General features: G+C 38.3%; 1 protein-coding gene across 27 annotated transcripts in view; it reads left to right on the top strand.

Moving 5' to 3' along the window:
* The window catches only part of TCF7L2 (transcription factor 7 like 2), a 290,074-nt gene that overhangs the window by 225,058 nt on the left and 39,040 nt on the right, over positions 1-25,976 (top strand). For 24 of the 27 annotated variants that reach the window (XM_040361587.1, XM_040361591.1, XM_040361598.1 and 21 more), the window contains 2 exons: positions 20,872-21,004; positions 23,330-23,432. In XM_040361587.1, coding sequence (XP_040217521.1) covers positions 20,872-21,004; positions 23,330-23,432 — 236 coding nt within the window. The remainder of the gene's footprint in view (positions 1-20,871; positions 21,005-23,329; positions 23,433-25,976) is intronic. The other 3 variants (XM_040361586.1, XM_040361603.1, XM_040361612.1) reach the window with 1 other exon arrangement.

Here is a 25,976-nt window from a genome sequence, read left to right as displayed (position 1 = left end):
TGAAATCTTACAGTGTCAGGTGCCATTCTCCCCCTCAGTGAGGAGTGAAAAGAAAATGTTAATTTTATTTTTTTAAAGCTTGCATTTAGCAAAGAAAATGATTGACAAAAAAAAAAAATGAGTAGGAAAAAAAAAAAGGTGTCTCTCTTTTTTTTTTCAAAGCATATTGGTTATATAATTTGTTTTGAAAACTGTAATTGGTACAATTAGGAATTTCACCCACACCCCCATCTAGTCAAGAAATTACAAAAAAAAAAAAGAGCAGACATTTTATATAATTAATTTGTTTCCATTGTAAAATTCATTTGCTAAAAAATTTGCTTTATTAACATTATCAAGCCTATGACTGGTAAGACATCAGATCAGACACGACGAGTATGAAGGGCAGCTTAGGGAGAATTGGGCTTTAAACCCTCTGCAGATCGGAGTTAGGATCAAAGGAGCTCGTATTATGTGGCTGTGTGAGACTTTGAAGTCTTGACTGCACCTACAGCACTCATTTCATCAAGTTCACTAGTGTCTTAATAGCAGATCAATAAGTTTCAAAGTCGGAGAGTTAATTTGAAAGTAGTGCTGATGCGTTCGTGCTGGGGAAGCAGAGATATTGAGGAGGAGAAAAAGCAGACTATTTAAAACTCATGAGTGTGATGCGTCCTTAATAACTGTTATTGTACTTTTCTAAATCAGATTTGAGACGTTAACATTTTTTAACCTTTGAATGTAAAGTAAATGTTAGAGCTTGGTAATAGTAATTTACAGCTAAACATACATTTATATTTATTTTATTTTATATAATTTTAATCTAAAAGATTGAAAGGTAATTGTTGATTTTAAATTATAATATACAGGTAAATAAATATACATAAAATCTCTCTCTCTTTTTCTCTCTCTCTTTCTATAGATATATCTATCTATAGATATATCGATAAATAAATATATCTATCTATAGATATATCTATAAATAAATATAGATATATCTATAAATAAATAGATATACCTATAGATTTATATATAGATATATATATCTATATATAAATATATATCTATATAGATATATCTATATATCTATATATACGTAGATAGATAGATAGATAGATAGATAGATAGATAGATAGATAGATAGATAGATATTTTATGTATATTTATTTACCTGTATATTATTATTTAAAAACCTATCTTTTATTTTGGTAATTCATTGCAGCTGCTATTTTTTTTTTCCTTTCTGGAAACAACTGGAATTTCATTAGTCTTTTGAGATAATTTACATTTTTTAACTGTGTCCAGATCATTTTTTATTTTAATAAAATATAACAGCTTGCTGTTTAAAAAGAAAGTTTCTTCATATTTTGGCACCTTCATAGTTGTCTAAAATGTAATAATAATCTTTAACTCCATCAGTTTCATTGTATTCCAACGATGACTTGATACATGTTTGTTATTAAAGGTGTTCTCCGGATCTTGCAATGAACATTTAATTTTTTTATCCAGCGTGGTAAACAGAGGCAGGAGATTAAATTGTTTGAAAAATCTAAACAAATATAGCATTTAAACATTAGCGAAAGTTCTCTCGGACAAAAAAAAAAAATGTTTCAATGCTAGACTTACGGCGCATGAGAAAAACGATTCTCAGAATAACCATTCCAATTGTCTCTTTTTAATTCTTGTTGCCGATGTATAAACTGGGAATTGTAGCAATAGAAAAGGCTGAGAAGGAGAGATAATGGTAAAGCTTTTAATTCTGTTTGTGTTTTTGCCCCTACCGCCTTAAAACCATCTGTACTTGCGGAGTAAAAGAGGGTGGGTTTTTGTCTTTTATTTTATTATTTTTCTTTGCCTTTTTTTTTTTTTTCACCAGGGGTCAAATTCACACCCTTTCGTAACAAACCTCTAATTTAGAATGTTCATCTAAGGGTTCTTAATGGTATTAGAGGCTATTGGTGTGGACAGTGGGAGCAGCAGATTAGCCACATAAAGCCTTACAGAGGCGATTCACTGGGAAGATTAAGTAAAACATCTGTTATTTTACTTATGCGATACTTTTTTTCTAACATTAAGATGGATGTTAAAAATTTGAGGATAACGTATATAATATTATATAGTTGACAAGACTATGAAAATAGTAGAAAACATGGAAAAAGAGCAGTGTTCCCTTGAAAAAGGTTGACATTGACAGTCATTTTGCTGCCATTCCATTTTCCGCCTTTTTTTTTAAACTTTTATGCTTTTGAGGAAAATTGTGGCCAGATAAGCACTTCAACCTCACCGTTTATTTACTAAAGAAAAAAAAATACAATCCAAGATCATGAACTTACGTTCACAATTGTTTTTTTTTTCTGATATACTTCCCTTATTGTACTTCCCTCCACCCACATGGATGGACATGTTTTGTCATGGGTTTGTTAGTAGGCGATGTCACAAAAAAGCCAAATAATGTTTTTTTTTTTTAAAGAGTTCTTTAAATGTAGCACTTCATCCAGAAGAAAGTCTGATAAACCCCACTTGGGAACTGGGAGATGAGAGTGAATAGAATTTGAGCTGATAAAGGTGTTTCTTGTCAAATTTGCGTGGGAATTATTTACTGTATCCTCTTATCTATGGGAAAAAAGATGGAGGACATTTAAAATTAACACAGATGGGTTTTTGCAGTATGCTCCTATATTTTTTTTTTGCTTTTTCAAATACTGCCATGGATTTTGTTAATAATAAAAAAGACAAACACTTACAAACATAAAAACATGGGGAAAAAACACAGCACAGCATGGCCAAAACTCTTTAGAAAAAAAAAAAAGTATTTTTTTTTTAGCAACATTCAAAGAAAAAGCCCCATAACAAAATGGTCCAGTTTATTCCATAGCACTTCACACGTAACGATCTCTACTTCATTAAAAGCATATTAATCTGTTCCCCACTCCCCTGGGAGACACCTTTAAGATGATGATATTGTATCCCCCCCCCCCACCCCCCTCGAATTGTTAAAAAAAAAAAAAATCTAGCAGATTTGGTCCCTGTCAGTCAGAAATAATTGTGTTCTTAATCTTGTCCCTGATGGATGACTCGAAGTTCAGCAACGGACTAGCTCCAATGACAAATACAATATTAATATTCATTAACTGCTTTGACAATGCTAATTTTGATGCAGTAGTAAAGGCCCTTCGAAAGTTAGCGGCCAAAAGCATCAGAGCTGCGCAAGGTGGCAAGATAATTTGTGCTGGTTTGCTGAGCTGAAGGCTTTTAAAGTCTTTCGCAAAAAAACCTAGGTACCACAAACAAAAAAGAGGAAGGGGGAAAAGTTCTGAGGCATTGGAAGGCAGGGCTGCGGAAATAATACGATCACAGCCCGCGAAAAAATTTGACATATCCGATGCTGCTTCTTTGAGCGAAATTTCTACAAAGTTGCAACAAAAAAGCATAGCATGGTAAGTCAGCACATTTTTTTTTTGATTTTGTTTAATCTTTTTGATCTTTTCAATTATCGCTATTTGAAGATCAATAGTCATTTCTTTTTTTTTTTTTTCTACCCTGCTTGATGGCGCAGTGGCGGTTTAGTTTTTGCAAGGATGCCCATCGCTTTTTTTTTTTTTACAGAAGACAATCTTAAGTTTCTGTGAGTCCTTTTCTTTATTTTGTCCTTCGGAAACCGGGGGAGAGAATCTCTGCTCGGGACGAGGGCTCCCGGGTCCCGGGGAGATCCCACCAAAGAGGTCGCCGTTGCGGGCGTTTGCTAAGCCCTTAAAGTAGGAGTATATTTATTTTGGGATATTTTTGCAAGTTTTATTTTTTTGCCTTTTTAATGATATTTTTCTTACTTTTCTTCACAACATGGTCACCACGTTTCTCCCTTGAAAGTGGGAAATGTTTTAACGCTTGGAATTTTTATGTTTTCTTTCTCTTTTTTTTTTTCTATTGCAAATTGTTTGCTGTTAGTTCTGTAGGCTAAAAACCCTGTTTTTCCCCTTTCTTAGCCTAGGAACTTTGTAGAGAAAAAGGGATTTGTCTATTATATTTGCCAAGTCGAGAAGCAAAATATTGCCTTTTGTTCTTATCATTGAACTGGGGATTGGGAAGGTGGGGAAGAAGGGGGGAGTTTAGGGGAAGCAAAGAATAACAGGAGAAAAAAAGACTCTTTTATTAGAGAACCATCGTTGAATTGAGGTGATCCTAATAATTATACTCTTCCCTACCAACCGTGATAATTCTCTGAATGCCTGAACTTGAGCATCTTAGCTGAGGATCTGTTGAGTAAAGCCTGCATCAGCTGCTCGCTCTACGGGTCGGTCTGCCTTATTGCTGAATGGTTTAGAGAAGGGTGCTGCCCTCCAGTGGAAGGAGAAGCCACTCTCTTCCTTTTTTTTTTTTTTTTTTTTTTTGTAGAGTCCCTCATCATGTCGGTTTGTGGAATGCTCTAATCGGCAGCATGCTACAAAGCAGGCAGATTGAAGCAGCTAAATAATACTTGTAAATGGTAAGCTCGACTCATTCTTTTGCTTTTCCAAACTTTAAATTACATTTATTTGTTTGCATGTCTCAATCCTCCAAGCTCATACTTGAACACTTATTTCTTATTTGTTTCCATTTTTATTTCTTTAAATGTGACCAGCAGATTATTATTATTTTTTTTATTTTTATGTGTGGACGAACTGCTCGCTTTTGTTATTTTAGAAGTGGGTGCCGGAAACATCATTCTTCTCCGTCTTTTTTTTTTTTTTCTTATTGTATTGGCAGTTGCGTCACAATTTTCTGAATGTTTTGTTTTATCTTTTGCCTTGGTCCTTGTTTTCCTTAGAAATGGTTTCTTTGTTGCAGGTATGTTTAGGCTGCTTTTAATTGTCATTCTTGTCTAGTCTATGGTTGTTTCTTTGATTTTTTTTTTCTTGAACCAAGGGAATCGGTCCTAGCTTCGGCATGCATTGCTGTCAGCTAATCTTGCAGCAAGCATCCTCCTACTGCTTGCAACTCGAAAACATTAAGAAGTTTTTTTTGTGCAATTTTTATTTATTTATTTTCCTCTTCTTTTTTTTTCCTCTTCTTTTTTTTCCTCTTCTTTTTTTTCCTCTTCTTTTATTTTCCTCTTCTTTTTTTCCCCCTGTTGTTGCCTCCACTGGGGATCCCCCACACAAACAATTCTCAGTTGGGATTGCCTGTCTGGGTTTCCCCCAGTTTTTGGCTTATTGTTGCCAAACGATTGGGAACTGTCCATCACCAGTCAGTACTTTTTTTTTGTTTACTTTAGAAATTGCACGTGTTATAAAAGGCAGTCGCTGGAGTGTGGTGGCTGCTCTGAATAGAGGGAGGGAAGGCAATTAGCTGCTCTGTTGTTGGGGGCTTTTTACTTGTCAAACGGAAGCCTCATCGCTTTTGTTGCCACCTTGTAAAGGGAAATCGTTAGGTTTTGTTTTGGTATTAAGGGCCTTAAAGATTTCTAGCTGACACTCGGAGGCCAGACGGACGTGAGGAGGTGGAGTGTGGAGAATGTAGTTCATAATTTTTGTTTTGCGGTTAATGCAGTCCCTAAGCTTTTCACACCAGGAGAAAGGAATGCTAAACCGTCTCTAACATTTGCCTTGCTCAAAGTCATTCAGCACTCTCCAGTGGCCAGCAGTGCTCTCAAAGGGGTCCTGCTCTTCCCTGGGCTCATCCTGGTTGGGCCAACAATAAGCAATCAGAAACAGTACCACCAAGCTTCTTGTTTTTTTTCTTATAACTCAGATTTTTTTCCCCTGCTTGCCTTTAGAAACTCATCAGTTGAAGGTTACGTCAGTCGGTGACCTTGGCATAACCTGTAGGTAGTGTGTCACGATAGGTAAAGCTTCGAGCAGTTGTAGCAAAGCTCCTTGCCTATTTACTTAGCAATCATTTGCAGTACAGAGGTATTCGTGTGTGGGATAGGGGACTTAGAGACGCTGTTTGGCCACTGGGAGTCCAGTTTAACAAAAGGTCTCCTTTGTATTGTTTAAAGCCAGTCTGATATTTAACGCTGAGTGAAGGTGGGATGGAAAGGAGCTGAGCAGGCCACACAGATCTTGTCACTCCTTGACACAGTGACAGTGATCCTTCCATTTTTTTATTTATTTTTCGTTCCCTTATTTAAACCTTCATATATTGGTTTTACCTACTGCCAGTCACAGGTAATATTCTGCTGGATGTGCATTGCCAGATGGAGTGGTTGCTCTTTTGTTTTTCTCAATTTTAGTTACAGGCAAAATTACTGTGTAGGAGCCTAGTGATGGTGCACAGTTTCCCGTTAAGATTTACTAGCCTGTGACACCTTGAAACCTGTTTTGCCATGGCTGGGTCTGGTGGACGTAGCTAGTTAGAGCAATTGGAGTGTGGTACGGGACTGTTTAAGATGTTAACCATGCAAGGCCAGTGCCCTTTATGTCATGTGTCAACGTGAGCTTTTTGCGAAGTCTGGACACGGGCGGAAGACTAAGTCAGCAGTGGAGGTGTTCAAGAGTTTTTCTTGACCTGAAGTGAGAGAAGAAGGCTGTCGGGTACACAGGCGATGCCATTTTAGTTGGGATGGATGTACTCTGTGACAGAAAGACTTTATCACCCTATGGATTATCTGTACTGCAAGAACTTGGCAACTGGCACGCCAGTCTTGGCTGCTGGGTAAGTAGCACACATCCTGCCCCATCCACAGTCCTATCTTCTAATCGTGTAAATAAATGTCCCTCCTCCCTAACCTTGCAGAATAATATAACCCCTTGCATGCTGTGGGCACCTGTCACTCTTACCAGAGCTGTGCCAGTCAGCTGCTCTTATACTTTATCACCAAGCCACTTGAAAGGCTAAGTTGACTGGTGAGGTTCTTGTAGTTCTTGTTTGTGGTTGTAGGGTTAAAAAAACATATATTTTCATTATCTGGCATGTTAAAGGCACAGTGGCAGACCTCGTTTTATGACGAGTTCATAGGCCAGTCCATGTTAGGACAACACTTCCATATTTATGCAGTCATTTTAGAGTTACACACATATGTTCCTCTTTGCCAAATTTAGGAGTCCTCTGTGTATTTGACTCTTCCAAGCCCTCTCTTCTTCAGGGGATTAGTATTATTATTACATTTCTTATTAATATTTAAAGTCTTGGCAGCTGAAAAGGTTTACAAACCTTGCCTGTGAGCTGGCCCTTATCCAGCGAGGTGCCTTTTGGAGAAGCTTGTCGTAATATTCAGTAATTAAATCACAATAGCTGCGTGGCAGGACAGGGAAAGGGTCAGAGGGTACCAAGCAACAATATCTAATTGTTACTGATCTAGTGACAAATTGATTAGGAGATGATGTCTTGTCCGTGGAAGGCAGATGTCGATTTTATATGTGATAATTAATTCAGGACAAAGTGTTGTCACTTCGGCCATCTGCTGTAATGTCATCATTAATGTGACGTACCTGTATACAAAAGGTCTACACCTTCAGCCCCAGAAGATTTGATATTTGTCAGCAGGCCCAGTCAAGTGGAAATATTGATATTGTAGGTTGTGTCTGCAAATTCTTCCACACTACCTCTGCACATTGCTTTGTTGGAAATAATTCATGTTTATTAGGCAGTTATTATATTTCAGTGTAGTGCTTTGAATACGTGCTTAGGTTGGTCTTACAAGAATGAGGCTTACCGTCATCACCGATCACTATAGACACTGAGATGAATTACACCTTTGTAGACTAAAAGGACTTTGAAGATAAATTAGATCATATATATCATTATTGTTACTCTTTCCCCACATACTGCTCTGTAATCTAAATAGATACATTGTTACTCTTCCCCTACATTCTTCTGCTTATTATAGAGATGCAAGGTTATTATTTCCATACGTATTGTCATTTATTAAACAGATACAATCTTACTCTTTCCTTACATATTGCTGCTTATTAAAATTATACAATGTTACTCTGTCCCTACATATTGCTGTTTATTGGACAGATACAATGCTACTCTTCCCCTACATATTGCTGTTTATTAAACAGATACAATGCTACTCTTCCCCTACATATTGCTGTTTATTAAACAGATACAATGCTACTCTTCCCCTACATATTGCTGTTTATTAAACAGATACAATGCTACTCTTCCCCTACATATTGCTGTTTATTAAACAGATACAATGCTACTCTTCCCCTACATATTGCTGTTTATTAAACAGATACAATGCTACTGTTTCCCTACATATTGCTGTTTATTAAACAGATACAATGCTACTCTTCACCTACATATTGCTGTTTATTAAACAGATACAATGCTACTGTTTCCCTACATATTGCTGTTTTTTAAACAGATATAATGCTACTCTTTCCCTACATATTTCTGTACAGTGCTGATCTTTCCTTACATATTACTGTTTATTATACAGATACAATGCTACTCTTTCCCTACATAATGCTGTTTTTTTAAACATATATAATGCTACTCTTTTTCCTTTGTATTGCTGCTTATTAAACACATGCAGTGTTACTGTTTCCCTATATATTGCTTCTTGTTTAGTGAACAAATACAATGCTACACTTTCCCCACTTCCTCCTTAAACACAAATGCTATGGAATTGATTTTCAAACGTAACAGGGCATGCTCACTTTCCAAAGTGAATTTTCACCCAGCTTAGGGGATGAGGTTACTCTAGGTGAAAATAGCCAATCACGTGCAAGGAAAATAAATAAATAATGGATTTTTTTCCCCTTGCACACAATTAAAGTCAGCACACCTTCATCTCATTCACTTTGCAAAGTGAACATGATCTACTCTTTGGTAGACCAATCCCACTGTCCCTGGTCTTCATATTAAATATTCAGATAATTGTAGGACTTCTAATAGCATCTGCTTGGTAACACTTCCTGTCAATCTCAGCATATTGTTTTGATGGCCTGTATAATCCTGTAAACAGGTGTTAAGCCCCCCTCTCCCTCCCGAATTTAAGGGTTGACTGTTTTTTGAAAACTCACGTCACACTTGTATCTCCCCATAGTCTTTAGATCTGTACCATCAGTGATGTGAAGTCATCAAAGTGGAAGCACCCTGGTCATTAATAAATAAATGAGTCATTAGAGGAAGAGTGCTAATAACCAATAGGGGAAGTGTTTTATTAACGTTATTGACTAGAAAGAAAATTGCTACGAAAAGTATAATCTAATAAAAACAATGTCTTTCATATTAATATTAGAGGTTAAAAGGGAATGGCTTTTTGAGATTAGAAGAAGGGGCACCTTTAATGATAGAATTTTGGGACAGAAGACACACCCATGACACACCCCCATCAATACTGTCATTATTTCATCTGAGGAAAAAAGGGGGTAAATGGATTTTTTTTTTTTTTTCATTTACAAGTGTCTGGAAGGCACAGGTCAGCAAAATATAGATACTATAGTAATCACTCGAACAACTGATTTTCTGAGCCATTGTTCTCAAAAACAAATTCCTTATAACATTTTATGATAGAATATGAAAAGAAACATATTACCGGGGGGTCCCAACAGCAGGATAAACACTTAGGTAGTTAAATGTCGATTTTCACATGCTTTTAAGTTCTAATGTTTACCTTTTAAGTCTTTTTTTAGGTAACTTTCATGTTTTGCACACTTTGTGTTCTTTTTTTTCTCCACTGTATGGCTGATTTGACGACTGTCCCTCTAGTGGCCGCCTGTGTTTCAGCCAGCCTGATCGACAGCTGCTGAGATAAAATCTCAGCCAAGTGGAGAGTACATTGCTTTCAATCAGTCAGCTGTGACTGGTAGACTTGTATCTTCAGAGAGGAATAGAAATGTAACTGAGCAGTATTAATAAGCAGGAATCAAAGATTGTGCACAAAATGAAGCTGTGATGATGCCTTCTAATATTATGCATTAATAGAGTGCTTTAGAGATCACAAACAACCATTCACTTTGTTCCCTGCTCCGCAAGGAGCTTACAATCTAATATTTTCACACCCTCACAGGGCCTCTTTGATCGAATGCTAAATTACATTTTAGTTCTAAGAGGAAACACATGGGTAGCATGCAAACTCCTTTAAATGATGCACCTGATTGTTATTGAATACAGGGCCCCAGTGCTGCACATGTGAAATGGCAACATAGTAACATATTTAAAATATATTAATTTATACATCAAATTAAAATTTTGTGGGCGTAGGGGGTAGAATAATTGGGTTTTATCGTTGGGACAGCGTGGAGCTACAATAATATTTCTGTAAAGAGAGAGGAAACCACTTTAAATATTTTACGCTATTAAGTGTTTTTTCTTTTTCCAGTTCTTTTGCCTTTTAATGATCTGTGAACCTTTGGATTTTTCCGCTAGTGATGCGAGAGTTAACTTGTTTACTAGAAAGGCCGTAATTGCCAGATATTTTGCCGCTCGGTGGACATCTGATACTGGTGAAAAATAATCTGTGGGCCAGTTGGTGAACAATGCGGGGAGAGGCAGTGTGACAGCGGCTCTCACATTCCACAACAAATAAAATAAATGCAGAGAGATGGCAGGTGTGTGATCACAGGCTCGGCCTAGGAGCTAGCACTTGTTCACATCTTTATAATGTTGGGAGCAAAACCAAAATATTTATATATTAGGCTATATCAGAGGCCCTACTGGAACTGCAAACCTTGTAGATGTTAATGTAGACCATCAATAGCTGCAAAGTAATACATCTGCTCCAGAAACAATTCTTAGTCATTTTATTGAATAGTTAGCACGTGTAAATGTATTTGCTGTTAAAGCAGTGCTTAGTAAAGAGCAACATTTACAAAAACGTATTAAAATGGCAGTAACAAGGTGTATAAGCTGTACCTTTTATAACCCAAAGACACCCCTTGTGGTAGGAAGAAAAGAGGTTTTAGCAAAAGCTGTGAAAAGGGTTCTTTACTGTAAGGCTTCATTTCCACTGGCGTTTTTACAGCCACTGTTGTTAGGCTTTTTTACAGCTTAAAAACGCCTGTCCATGTTTATTTTGTAAAAAAAAAAAAAAAAAAAAAAAAATTTTTTTTTGTGAGCTGCAGCTTTAAAAATGCCGCGGTCGCGTTTTTGAGCGTTTTTGCGCGTTTTTGAGCGTTTTTGCGCGTTTTTGAGCGTTTTTTAACGTCTGGCGTTTTTACAGCTCTACTCTGGAGCTTCAGAACGCCCTGGTCCTGCGTTTTTTTTACAGCTCAAAAACGCCTATGCCATTTGCAGCTCAAAAACGTCTATGTGGGCATGATGCCATAGAATAACATGGATAGGCGTTTTTAAGCTGTAAAAAACGCTCAGAAAAGTGGCTGTAAAAACGCCAGTGGAAATGAAGCCTAAGAGTTGATAAAATGTGAAGTCGTTTAAAAGACTTTGGGTTTATTTACTAAAGCGGGAAAGTCCAAAGTCAGGCTCACTTCTGCATAGTAGCCAATCAGCTTCTAACCTCAGCTTGTTTAATTTAGGCTTGGCAATAAAACCTGGAAGCTGATTGGTTTCTATGCAGAAGTGAGCCTGATTTAGCACCTTCCAGCTTTAGTAAATAAACCCCACTGTGATTGTTTGAGCAGGTACAGTAGATTGCTAAAAAAAAAAAATATTGCTTTCCTATTGTACAGAAGGTAATTTATATTTCTATAAATATCAGGTCTGTCTGATTGCCATTAGTGGGGAGGTAGGAAATGTCTACGGTTACAGAAAATTGGACCATACTTTCCAAGGGAAAGTTTTTGGATAATGTTGGATTTTAAGGATTTTTTGTATTGAATATAATTTTACAATCTAAAACCTGCAAGTATATTCAAACCTGTCCAGATTCACAGCATTTATTACATTTTAAAATGTATAGCCCCCCCTATACAACCCCACAGTCTGGTCAAATGGTGTGCAACATAAGGGAAGCCAGGATGTATTTGTATTATTTCACTCCTTCTTTATGTGCAGTTACAGTCAATCAATGATTGTATCTCTTTTCCATATAGTGTAACTGTAAAATTGGGGTTCAAAGGGTGCTTTAACCCCTCTTCTATGTAGAGTAACACTTGAAAATGTTGGGTACAAGGTTGCTTAAACCCCTCTTCCATGTAGTGTAATAGTAGAAAATTTGGTGTACCAAGGATGCTCCAACCCCTCCTCTTAATAGTATAACAGGAGAAATATTGGGATACAAGGGTGCTGTAACCCGTTTTTCCATTTAGTGTTCCCTCTGTGTAGTGTAACAGTAGAAAGTTTGGGATACGAGGGGTGCTGTACTGCTCTCTCATATAGTATTACACTAGAACATTTGGGTTGCAAGGGTCCTCTAACCCTGCTTCCATATAGTGTAATAGTAGAACATTTGGGCTACAAAGATTTCCTTTTGTGTCAGAAATACATGCTTTAAAGCTATTTATTATTGGAGGAGAATTTCTGAGCAGTAAATGTGGTTGTAGTGTTAAATACAACATTATAAATGTGTAGCATTTCTCATTACTGACTTGACATCGGTAGGCCTTGTACATGTGGTTGTACACGGGTCTATGATTGTGTGTCAGTATGTCAGCGCCATGTCTCCATTATCTGGCGCGATATTTATGGAGGTCATATGAAGATGCACCATCTCCTGCCGTCCTCCGTTGTACGGTAAAACCTCATTACTGTCAACAGACATGTTTCAGTTGCTGCTACATATTGCTTCCTGTAGACTGAATGCCAGGCTTTGTCTCTCTTACCGTTATCAATGATGGTTGTACTGTGTCCAGTCTACCTTGTATAGATTTTTTTAGTAGAGTTCAGTCTTAATAGGATCTTCAATCCTTTCTCCTAGAGGTGGACAGTAGATGGGGCCTTAGGCCTCAAAGACTTACACTCTAGCTCAACTAGATAAAACCCCCACTTATGTACTTTTATAATGATTAAGAAACGTACATCCAATCAAACATGCCCTCCCGTACAGGACAAACATCACTCAATAAAGTTGACAATGTGTAATCTGATGTTTATGGGCCTGGCAGACATAAGATATTCAGGAAATCGGTGTCATGACATGTAAGAGTCCATACTTTCCTTCTTGCATAGTTGTTTTGGGTCAAGGGATCAAAAAAGTATCTAAACTAGAGAATACTGATTAAAACCAAGCAGCTAAAATTTTCAGCCAACAACTTACATTTTTTCTCTGGGGGCAGGTTTTCTTTAGGGGGTAGTTTGATGAGCTATAGAGAGTCTTCTGCTTTCATCATATGAGACCTGGCCCATAGGCCCATGGTTTTTGCTATGCTGTATATTTGCTACAATAATTGAACAAAAAAAAACGGACACAGAGAAAATATAAATTAGATTTGTTAAATCTAGCAAGGTGCAGAAGAAACTACAGAAAACTGACGCATTTCACATGTTGTTTTGAATGTTTAAAATGCTCAACATTGCATGTTACCTGAAAGCATAAACATCCTAAAAGTTTGGAACATTTCCCTTTATTGTTGCTTCATAAATTCAATTGGAACCACCTGAATTAGAATCCCTTGTTTTTGACCTTCGGTGCTTTGACCAGCCGCTACACTTTGCAGCTGCAGGTTCACTAGATCTGATCTAATTCCATGGGCAAGTGGCTTTATTGGATTGGCTTTGGCTTTTGGCTCATGACTTAAAGCTACCTTTTTGCCAGAGGTACCATTGGCAACATTATAGGCCTTGGAGGACAACTGGACCTTAAAGATGTCCCCAGATCCTATTTTTCTACGCATGCATGCTCAGAAAGCCTGGGTGTCCATGTTTATGTGAATGGAGAATGGAGCTTGACCATCTTTGGTGCTACTTTATCTTGAAAGAAAAGCAGAAATGTCTAAATGGTGTATCTGCTTCCTTCTGTATTGGAGGATTGGATTGTCAATGTACTGTCTGCCCTCATGTTATAAAGTGCTGTGCAAACGGTTGGGACTATATAAATCCTGTATAATAATAATAATAATCTGCTGACACCAGTTATCCAGGGTTTTCTCCTGCTAGCATCAAATGGTTATCCAACCTGGCAGAGGTCATATCATGTATTTGGCCTGCTTAAGATGTTAAATGTTGAGAAGTTTCACAAGGCTCCTACTTCCTATTATCTGTAATACGGTGTTATGAATTTTGTCCATCTATTAATGTTTTATTTTTATTAAAAAAATAGCCTTAGTCTGTTGGCATGGATGTCAAGTGTGCAATCTTTATTGTGATTACATTTAAAGCAGAATACACCAACTTCTCTGTTTTGTGAAGATATTATATCATTATACAATTTTCTGAATCTGACCATAACTCTAGCTTACCGCTGCTTTTATGGATACATTTGAGCTATGATCTAATACAACCTTACAAGATCCCTTGAAGACAGGATTTAATCTAGTGGGCACTTTGTTGATATAAAAATCAGATTTCTCAAAATCATTTCTCAGGGCAAAATTCCTAAATGTGACAACAGTGGACCATGCCCAAGTAATGTGTTTTCAAACATTGGAAATCCATGTAAAAGGGTGTCAATTCACCAGCGCGTTTGGGAGATAGGACAAAGCGATGTCACCCTATAACAGGAAGTGAACAAGAACCTTCATGGCAGGATCTTCAGGGATTATTTTAATGAAAGTTGAAGATTTGAAAATAATTTCAATATTACATTAACGTGTTATGTGAGAGATTTATGATTGGGCTAAATTTTGTTTCAGCACTCAATTTTTTTTTTATTAAAAATTTTACAATATTTAATCCAAGATATTGAAAAATGACATTAACATGCCATCATTTCATCTAGTTAAAACCAAAGAAAAATGTAAGGAGGTTGCGAATAAATATTGCATTTAAAATAAGCCATTGCAGCCAGGAAAAACTTAATAGGGATTAAATATACTCTACATTCTATGGAGTTGCATTTATTAAGTGGAGGGATTGACAATTTGGCTTGTGAGATTTGGCTGAAGGTCGAAGGCCTGGTATTAAAACACGATTCTGGATGTTTTAATGGACAGATGACTTTGTGTTGGTTGTAGGAAAGAGCGAGAGGAAACACGATGTTCAGCTATTTAACTCTTGTCAATGCTCGGACTCCCTTGGCATTAATACAAGCTGCTTATGGAAATGAGGCAATATCTGGCCTGTAATCCGTTCATCCATTTGTACAAGTGCCTCTTTATCTGCTCGGCCACCTAATCTGGTTAAATGTTCTTCCTTGTACGAGTGGAATTTATTTCCACCTTGGGGAATATGGATTTTAGGAGCTGGCTGGCGAGAAGCAGGGTTTGCGGCCTGCCTTGAAAGAGGCCTTCCAGGCCACGGTGCTTGTGTGAAGGTTGGCTGCCGGGAGCCTTGTAGTTTGTAGGCCTGTCTGGTGCTCGCTTGTGATAAAAGCGTTTTCGGACTGAATAGCAGAAAAAAAATGAGACATTCTCTGTGTCATTTAATGCACGCAGAAGGTCTTCACTTCCTTTGTGGATAAAGGGTGAGCCGCTGACTTCTAGAGCTAGATACAGTGTGCGTTAACAAATCCGCGGGCTCTGTCAGGGGGCCATGGACGCTATGAAAGGCGAGGCGCCCCCGCTGGGCCGACTTACATCACAAAGGGGTGTGAATCGCGCGGAGTCAGAGGGGTGTTGGCCGGGCCTGTACCTCAGCATGGATTACATTTATGCCACGACAGCAGAAAATTGCTGGGAGTGGAGAGGAGCCGGCCTCTCTGGGGAGGAAGGGGCCAACGGGTGGGAGATGCCAACCTCAGCACAATGGCTTTTGCACATCAATATCAATTGCAAGGTGTACGGCTTATTTATATCAAAATTATTATTAGGGATTCCTGAAATTGTCTGAAGGTTTTCTTTGATTATATTTCAGTGATTGGTGGGTGCTGGAGAACTTACTGACAGTTCTTCTATCTCTTTAAGAGTCTGTTGGTAAGATCGTCATGTTTAGTTCTCAAGTGTGCACACTCCAGTTCCCATTATGAGAGATTACCACCATCCCTGCACTACATTTCCAGGTCTGCACACCTGCTTAGCCCATTGTTCCCACCCCCCCTGTGCAGAATTCTTAGGTCTACACACCTGCTGCTCTCTTTTTGAGGGGTTATCACCATCCCTACACCGGGTTCCAAGGTCTGTACTCCTGCTGCACCCTCCCTGTACTTAGTTCTTGGGACTGTGACCATTATGAGGGGATCCCACCATCTCTGTGCTGCATTCTTTGGTCTACACACCTCCTGTTTCCATTATAAGGCCTTCCACCATCCCTGTTGGATTATTATTTTATTTTATAGAGGAGGAGCCAAAATACGCAAGGGTAGGGACACACTAAACTTTAAAATGTGCAGGACCAGAGCCTGGAGTTATGTTATGTCTCACTGTTGGAGCATCCAAGACATATATGAAATTAGTGGCTAACTCAGCCCACCAAGCTTTGTCCACAAATATTACTTGTGGGTGGACTGATTTATAATTATCAAATGATGACTTGATGTTGTTCTCATTATTATTTTAGGTTTTCAATTACTATATTTAGTATAGCCTTGGATTTTGTTAAAGTAACCTGTTGCTTATGGGAGATTTATTTAAAGCATTAAAAAAACTGTGTGAAAAGGCTGTGGTTGAAGCAGGCACATCAAGACTCACAGGGCTAACACTAGTTTTACACTTATGACCTGACCCATAACTACTTGTTAGCCCTGCTCGTTAGCGCTTACAATCTAATATACTATACTATTTAGTATGCAATGTTCCATATCATAATCATAGTGTATATACTAAATAACATAACCACAGCATTAAATTAATATTATCCTAATGGAAAGTAATAGTAAAGTGTTGTGCGTTAATAACAGTAAAATTATATAGCTGTAGATAATATAACAAATCATAAAAATGGTCAATAAAATGTATGAAGTATAACCGTTTGTTGTAAATGATAGTCTATAAAATATATAGAAGAGTAAATATCGCAATGTAGAATATTGTGGGAGTGACAACATTTTGAAAGTCAGGATTTGCAGAATGTGGGCATCTGGGGTTTTGGAGACTACAGGATTCCTTAAAGTATATCCAAGGCCAAAACTAATGCCTTGTACCCATGATCGGAATTTCCTAAGGAAAAAGTCAGACGGAATTTTTTTATCATTTGTGTGTGTGTGCCCCATCAGACTTTTTTTTGTTGGAATTTAGAAAGAGAACATGGAAATTCCGTTCGTCTGTAGGGAACTCCGACGGAGAAAAAAACATGCATGCTCAGAATCAAGTCAACGCATGCTCAGAAGCATTGAACTTCATTTTTCTCAGCTCATCATAGTGTTGTACGTCACTGTGTTCTTGGCGGTCGGAATTTGGTGTGGCATTTGGGGAGACTTCTCTTTACTTTCTGTCCTAGAGACCAACCAGGAAGTGAGGGGAAGGCCCTCCCTTCTTTGGCAGTCGTTACCAGAACAGGTGTCCCCCATATAGTTTTCCCCTATATTCCCCTTATGGTGATATTTGTCAAATTTTGGATTTACCATCACTTCCAGTCTAGGCAATAATGGTCACCAGGACAAATAGCTTCTCATTGGAGACACAGAGAAATAAATACCCAACAAGGACCCAAACCCTTCCATACTCTATCCTGAACTAAAGGAAAATGTTTTGGCTTTAGAAACTCTTTAATATGGAATCTCTGCTTGTAAATGCTAAGGGTTGTTGTTACATGTGAGGCCCCGTACACACAACCGAGTTTCTCGGCAGAATTCAGCCAGAAACTCGGTCGGAGCTGGATTCTGCCGAGAAACTCGGTCGTGTGTACACTTTTCAGCGAGGAAGCCGACGAGGAACTCGTCGGGCCAAATAGAGAACATGTTCTCTATTTCCTCGTTGTTCAATGAGGAAAGTCGACGAGGAACTCGATGTGTTTGGCACGTCGAGTTCCTCGGACTTGTGTACGGGGCCTGACTGTGTATTGTCATTCTCTGACTTGCCATCATACATGCTGGAGGATTTCATGCCAAGAACATTACTATAAAATACCGGGAAAGGGTTTATGTAAGAAATTTCCCTCAATTGCTGGCTGTACATTGATTGAGTTTCTGCATTTTTCTCTGTTTGAGGTGAGCTCTTTGTAAGCTACTCTTGGTGTATTTTTTGGTATATCTGTACCACTATAGATTAGAGAAGGTTTGCATTCTACACAAGTCAAAACTATTTTTTAGCTATGGCGGGCAATGCTTAAGACCTTTGTCAAGTTTGTATTGCTTTTTGTGTCCCCATTGGGGAGTTTCAAGCTCTTTAATAATTCTGGTGACTTATAAGCCCTTTCAGGTTTTCATATTATTGTGATGGCCAGGAACACTGTATGTGTTCTATATAGTCATAGTTTTTATATGGGAGTTCGCTGCGGCCAGTTTTTTCTTGGACTTCGGTAGTGGTTCTTATAGAAGCATGTAGACTAGGTAGAATAAAATAGAAGCACTGCTCTACTTATAAAGTCCAGAATAAGATTTTATTTGACTTTTCCAGGAGAATCCAAAGCATTTTGGGGGTTCCAAGGGTCCCCCATCCTTCAGGGCTAAAGAGGAATGGAGAAATGAAATCTGAGTTGGACTTGAGGATTCTATTTTAAAGATGGCCATAACTGGTTAGATTTTCACTTGAACATTCATACAGAAATTCTGAAAAGTCATTGGTCAGAACATTCTTTCTTGCCATCATTGAGTCAACTAATTTTGAAAGGCCTTAAAATTTCATTCAGACCTGCTATCGTAATGGACTCCTAGACGTCTTAAACTTATTTTGGTACAACACTTCCCAAATGAAAACCACATGCGCAGTTAGAATTTTGTTTAACCAAGCAACGTTTTTGTTGTCACTACGGTCCAAACTGGATGTCAATTTGACTACACTAACTATTATAATATCAAATAAATGTTCCCAAAAAAAGATTTTTAAATGAAACTACTGGTGTATGGCCAATTTTAAACAATGTTGCATTAGATAGTCATCTCTAATGAAACATAGGGGTTGATTTAACTAGTCTGCAGGTGCAGTTGCTCCAGAGCTTAGTATATTAAGTAAAGCTTAACTTTGCAATGAATACCCAAACACATGCAAGGAAAATAAAAAAAATAAGGAATTTGCTTGCACATTAATCTCTACAGTTTCTGCTCATTTACTAAGCTCTGGAGCAACTTTGCAAAGTGTACAGTGTATTTGCCTTTAAAAAATCAACCCCATTGTTTTATTTTCAGATGCATGTCTTTGATACCCAAGTCCATCTCAGATGAAAGCAATTTGCTTCTCCTCAACACTGGAGAAGGGGCTTCTGCTAGTGAATTCAAATAAATTCTTATTCTTGGCTTTATATTTGGAGTTACGCTCCACTACCTTGTAAACAGGAATATATAGATGTTTTTGTCTTCCTGTTTTGGTGGCTCCCATTTTCCTCTTTTCTGACCCTTGTGTCTCCAGTGGGGTCCAACATTGCATTACAATCCTGGCAGAAGTTTTTACTTGTTTCCACTCAATCAGAAGCTAAACAAAACAGTTTTGACTGGAGTTAGGCTTTTAAATGTTGGAATCTTGTTTTATTTAGGTCATGGGTGCGCAACCTGTGGCCCTCCAGCTGTTAGTTATCAGCCTTGCAATGCCTCATGGGACATGTGGTCCTTCAACAGCTTGAGGGCCACAGGTTGAGCACCCAGGATTTAGGTAGTTTTTCAGTGCGTTGAAATTAGTCAAATACCTAAACAATAATTAAGAAGTGGATTTTGTCATTTTATGGTGATCAGACAATGGCACACAATTTTTAAGGCTCATTTTTATAACATCTGGTACTGGTCTGGTGTCTTGTATACCTTCTTGACATACACATTTCTCAATATTAGGAGTCTTTTTAATGTCTATGGACCAATTGTGCAAAATTCTGTAGGGCTGGGAAATCAAACACAGCAATTTCTATCTAATGTCTATAGGTAGCTTTAAAGACTAACTCTAGGCAACATTCTTTAGTTTTGGAATTAGTGGTGAAAGATTAAGCCTATATCATATTTGTATCGCTGGCTGTGACTCCATTAAGTAGATTTGTGTTCATTTCATGCACGGTCACCAGGACAGGAGGGCAATCTCACCTATGGATGCACAGACATCAATGGAACCCTTTTGTTTGACAGGGCAGGGGAGGGATAGAGTTTATCTCATTTTTTTTAAGGTAGAGTCTCCTTCCTGTGTGATCACCAATACGGGAAAATCTCCTTAATGGGGACCCTGATTGTAATAAAAATTGACAGAGGTTCTAGGCCTTACGCACTCTATTCCAAATCTTTTGTCTGGAGTGGGGCTTTGGGATAACTACCACCCTTGAGTGGCCAAGCAACAGGTTCACTTAGAGGCCCACATATCTTGTATATATCTTGTATATTCTCTCCTTTACTGCTATCCTCTCCTGCTCTGTTTATCCTCCTAAAGTATGCAGACTCACTCCCCAACCCTACCTCCCACAATGCAGTGCTGGATGCCTAAGTGATCAGTTGCCCCAGTGCTGTCAAGCGAAGGGGAGAAAGTCCTTAGTCCCATGCAGGCTCCTCTCAGAGCAACTTGGAGCCTACACATGGCTTCTCCACCCTTCTACGCTGCATGAAGCACAGGTTTAATTTAACAATGATATTTAACGCTATCCAGTAAACACGTCGGTGCTAAAAATGTAGCTGACCAGAAGAATGAGTACCTCCAGACTCTACACTACAACGTCAATGTGATTATTATACTGCTCAAAATTTGAAGGCTTTATGGAAAATTGGGGCGGAAGTAAAAAATATTTGAAGTTGGTATAATTAGCTGCCTATATCATGTGTAATGACACAGTCGCAGAGTTTACTCCATTTCATGCTGTGTCTGTGGATTATTAGAATATAAATAAAGTTTCTTCATCTGACGTGCATAAGCTCATACTGCGAAGCTGGTTCTCATGAAAATTCTTGTTTTTGTGTCTCAACAGTCTAATAAAGTTCCAGTAGTTCAACATCCCCACCATGTCCACCCACTCACACCGCTTATCACCTACAGCAATGAGCACTTTACACCCGGAAATCCCCCTCCACACTTACAGGGAGACGTGGACCCCAAAACAGGTACGTCTCTTCAAGATCTCTCTTTGCTTTTGACTAAAAATGTAAACTTTATTATATAAATAACAATGTAATACCATGGGGTCTGTTTATAAAAAATCTTATAACATGCACATTTGTTCTGTGCGAATGGGGCAAAAACTTTTTTATTAGGCTGGTTTGTGTGATGGTCGAATGAGTTTCAGTGATTTAAAATTGAAAACACTTAATTTGGCCACTAGTTGGCATTATTTACAATAGGAAATATCTATGATACTTAGCATCATCTAGTGGCCAAATGCCAGAGCCACAGAGTGTGTTAAATTGGGGTGTTAGCCTGCTTCAGGAACTCACCCCTCCCTTCTGAAATCACATGCAAACACCATCTTCACAGAAACTCTGCCATGCCTCTCTATATCTTACAATGACCCAGTGGGGGACACTGTGCATTGCATTTTGGGATGCTTTGGTATGCCTGAGCTCTGACTTAAAGAAATGTTAGTATTTGCATCTTGTGCATGTTTTGGATTTAGTGGTCCCCCGGATATGCTGGAGTACAAATTTGATAACCAATGGTACTGGTGTCATAAAGTGCTGGTTTCTACACTATCCATAGAGATACGTGTACATTATACCTGCCAATGTGTGTAGTCACACTTGTTTCAGAAGTCCATTACATTGGTTCAGTGTACAGTGTGAGCTGATTGAAATAATTACATGCTACAAATGTCCATTTCCCACCTTTAGAGCAAAATTGGAAAAGAGACTTGTAAAATAGTGGCAAAGCATTATTAAAAAAAAAACCCTTCATAATTGTATTCTCATTTTAATTGCTCCTTTTTTCTACTTGCTTTTTTTGCTGGTCTTTGCATAAAAGTTGGAAAAACAAATTTAAAATATAGTCTGAGATTTTCATGTGCTTCTCGTTTACGAAAAACAGCTTGGCTAAAACTGCAGAATGTTGTTTTAAACCAGGAGAGAAGAGTCAAATTAATGACAAATTATACTTGTACTTATCAGGGCTTTCTGTGACCAGCCTAACAGTTTAGTTTACAGTGTTGAGTTTCTTGAAGGACCTGTAGTACTTCCTTCATTAGTTTGCTTCCTAAAGTTCTAAGTACGTTTTTTCCTGGATTCATCGGCTGCACCTGTACTTTGGATTCATCTTCATCATTTATTGATGCTACTGGCAACTGTCTCGTTCTTAAATCCGCTTCTTTGCTCTGGACACCCTGCGCAATGCTCCTATTACAGTAGGTCGAGGGAGTTATGACCAGGGCAACTATTACATCATAGAAAGAAGAACTTTGCCAGAACCTTAATCCAGAAAAGTTACCTAGTGCCAAACACAGGGAGGGAATCACATGGGTTACAAATAGATCACCATGGGCCAGAATAAAAAAAAAATACATTGATATACCCACAATTAGGCCAATTTCAGCATATGATGCAAAGATGGAGTCATGTAGGGTTTCCTTATGGTGCACAATAAAAGCTTGTACCGTACACAGAGATTGTCCAAAATGTTGAGTCCAGTTTTCTGGAGAAGGTACTGGGCCACTTTTTTTTCATAGGCCAAATTGTGCAAAGAGTTACAATGGATTTAAACTAAGCCAAGAAAATATTGGTGAAAGATGAGTAATAATTTGAATAGAATGAATGAATGAATGAGTGACTTGTATAGCGCTACAAATGCAAACTGAATCGCCTCTGGGCGCTTTTTCCAGCCAGGGTCTACTTGGCTGGTGCGGTCATTTTACCCCGTAGGATATTGACACACTTGGGACACACAGTCATACACACATATATACTCGGCCAATTTGGACAGGATCCAATTAACCTACCGGCATGTCTTTGGAGTGTGGGAGGAAACCGGAGTACCCGGAGGAAACCCACGCAGACACAGGGAGAACATGCAAACTCCAGGCAGATGGTGTCGTGGTCGGGATTCGAACCAGCAACCCTTTTGCTACTAGGCGAAAGTGCTACTCACTACACCACTGTAGTCATCCCGACAAACACAGACAACCCTAAAACTAACCCATCAATGCTTAAAAACAAACAATGAGCTTTGGTATCTGCCCCTCTTGCCAGGAGCCTACATACTGGTGCTTGTGTGTGCATGAGTCCAAATGACTGTGGTGGGGAAATTGGATTGTATGTTCTACAGAGGCTTATATGAATGATTCTATGTACAGCTTTAGGACTTAAGTAGGCACTGTAACAACATGTCAAATATATTTAAAAAAGTGTAATGATTTTAAAAAACTTCTTTCAAAATACCTGCAGTGTTTCCAATTAAGCATTTAACATCTCTTTTAAACATGATGCTTTTGTCTCTATTCCTAGGAATCCCGAGGCCTCCACACCCTCCGGATATATCTCCCTATTACCCTCTATCTCCCGGCAGCGTAGGACAGATCCCCCATCCGCTAGGATGGTTAGTACCACAGTAAGCAGTTCCAGAGTTTTTTTTTATAACCTGTATTTGTTGCAATTTTGGTTAATCGTAATAAAATCGAAAGAAATGTGCATGGTTTACATGGGGTTTAAATATCAATTGATCATCCAAAAAAAGTGTGCCATAGATTCACAAATGGTAAATTCTGTAAAAAGCCATTGTGTTTCGACGGCTAGCAGACTCCCCTTTCATTAGCACTACGAAATACAACTTACGTATGTCCACATACATTTATACACATAAATAAGACCAACTATTACTTGAAGAATACATGACTTAAGATGCATGATAATATTAATTTAAATAAATATATATATAAAAAAAAAATATTATGACTTTTAATATTATATTTTTCTATTATCTTGCCTTTAAATTATGCATTTTTTAATTAGTAATTGTTCTTAATTATGCATGTACATACTATATGGATATTCATCATTTTTATATTTATTTTGTAGTCCCTATTAAGGGGGAGTCTGCTGGTCCCCAACACATGTTGGGTGTTTTATGTGATCATATGATTCATTATTAATGTGACATGGGCTCTTCTACCAGTTGGTCTGGTGCTCTGGGTTTGTTCATATATCTTAGGTTTTTTTTTCATTGGGGAGATTTTTTCTTACTTTCTGTCCCTTGATACAAAATAAGGGTGCTATTGTCATCAGATACAGGCCCTGTGAGCATTAAAAAAATGTGTGAGGCCTCGTACACACGGCCGAGTTTCTCGGCAAAAAACAGCAAGAAGCTTGCTGGGTTTTTTTTTTTGCAGAGGAAACCGGTCGTGTGTACACTTTTCGACGAGGAAACCGACGAGGATCTCGTCGAGCCAAAAATAGAACATGTTCTCTATTTCCTTGACGGCAATGGGAAAATTTGGCTCGCCGAGATCCTCGGCGGCTTCACAAGGAACTCGACGTGCAAAACTATGTGTTTTGCCCGTCGAGTCTTTCTGTCCTTGCCCACTTCAAAAACAATTAGGTTTTGTGTGTCTCCCGGGATTTCCCATCACTTCATCTACTGGTAGTAAGTTAGGTTGAACTTCAACCTCTCTATCTAAATAGATTTTGTCTTCCTGCTCAAGAGAAATCATAAAAAGAAAAAAAAAAAACAGGATGAGATAATCATCTTGTGTCAGAACTATAGAAAATATTTACATTTTTAGGAAGCTAACTCCCTATTTTTATATTTGAATGGCGGGGGTAATTTTTGATCCCTGCCTAAGTACACTTTATTACAGTCTAGGACCCTCAAGGGGAAATGTCCACCCACCCCCTGGTTGAAATTCCTTCTTCTCTGAACGAATTTTTCCTCAAAGTCCTACATCACATCTTCTAGAAGGGAGTGACACCAACTTTTATGCCCTGTACACATGGTCGGAATTTCCGATGGGATAAAATCTGATGGAATTTTCTGTTGTAATTCTGTTCAAGCTGTCTTGCATACACACTGTCATACCAAATTCTGACCATCCAAAACGCTTTGACGTAAAAGACTACGACGAGCCAAGAAAATTGAAGTTCAATGCTTCAGAGCATGCGTCGATTTGATTCTGAGCATGCGTGTTTTTTCTCTGTCGGAGTTCCACACAGACGTTTGGCATTTCTGACAACATGTTCTATTTCTAAACTCCGACGGAAAAAAGTCCGATGGGGCCCACATATGGTCGGAATATCCGATGAAAAAATTCCGTCTGACTTTTTTCATCGGAAATTCCGATCGTGTGTACCTGGCCCTTTAGTGGATTGTCCTTAGGAATGTATAGAGAGTTTAAGAGAGGAACCAACAGCTGTGAGATCTCCAGGTTGGAAGGAAAGTGGTGGAAATTAAACCCTCCCCTTACAACAACCAAGATAATAAAAGATTATAGTGGCATGGCACCTTTAAAGTCAATTAATGCATAACAAGTAAAAACTCTACTATGGTCATCCAACAAGATTTACTTAATTCCTTTTGCCGCATTAAATCCTAAAACCAGCTACGCTCTCACATATTGAGTGGGTGACACCAAGAACTTTCCATCGCTCTATTCTGTCTCCATCATTGGCACTATGTTTTGACAGGGACCACTGCGTATCTTGGATTTTCTTGGAGTATCATCCCCCATAAAGCTGAAAATTAGATTTTGTTTTCTGATGTATCTATGTAAGACCCACAATTGTTCTGCCACAAAATTAGCTTTTATTCTGCGGAATTTGCTTGTTGTGACGATCAATTGGTGACTGTTAAATTGTAATAAATATTTGTAGGTGCAGCTGTTTTGAATGTCTTATGCACTACGGTAATGTTGCGAAACTGTAAAACTGTATATGTAAAAAGAACCGGTCACGCTTAGACTTATGCCCTGTACACACGATCGGTCAATCCGATGAGAACGGTCTGATGGATTTTTCCATCAGTTAACCGATGAAGCTGACTGATGGTCAGTCTTACCTACACACCATCAGTTAAAAAAACGATAGTGTCAGAACGCGGTGACGTAAAACACAACGACGTACTGAAAAAAACGAAGTTCAATGTTTACGCCGTTTGCGTTCG

Source organism: Rana temporaria, chromosome 8 (genome assembly GCF_905171775.1).
Source record: "Rana temporaria chromosome 8, aRanTem1.1, whole genome shotgun sequence".
Classification (NCBI taxonomy): Eukaryota; Metazoa; Chordata; class Amphibia; order Anura; family Ranidae; genus Rana; species Rana temporaria.
Note: the sequence above shows the minus strand (reverse complement) of the source record. Positions and strands in the feature narration are given on the sequence as shown.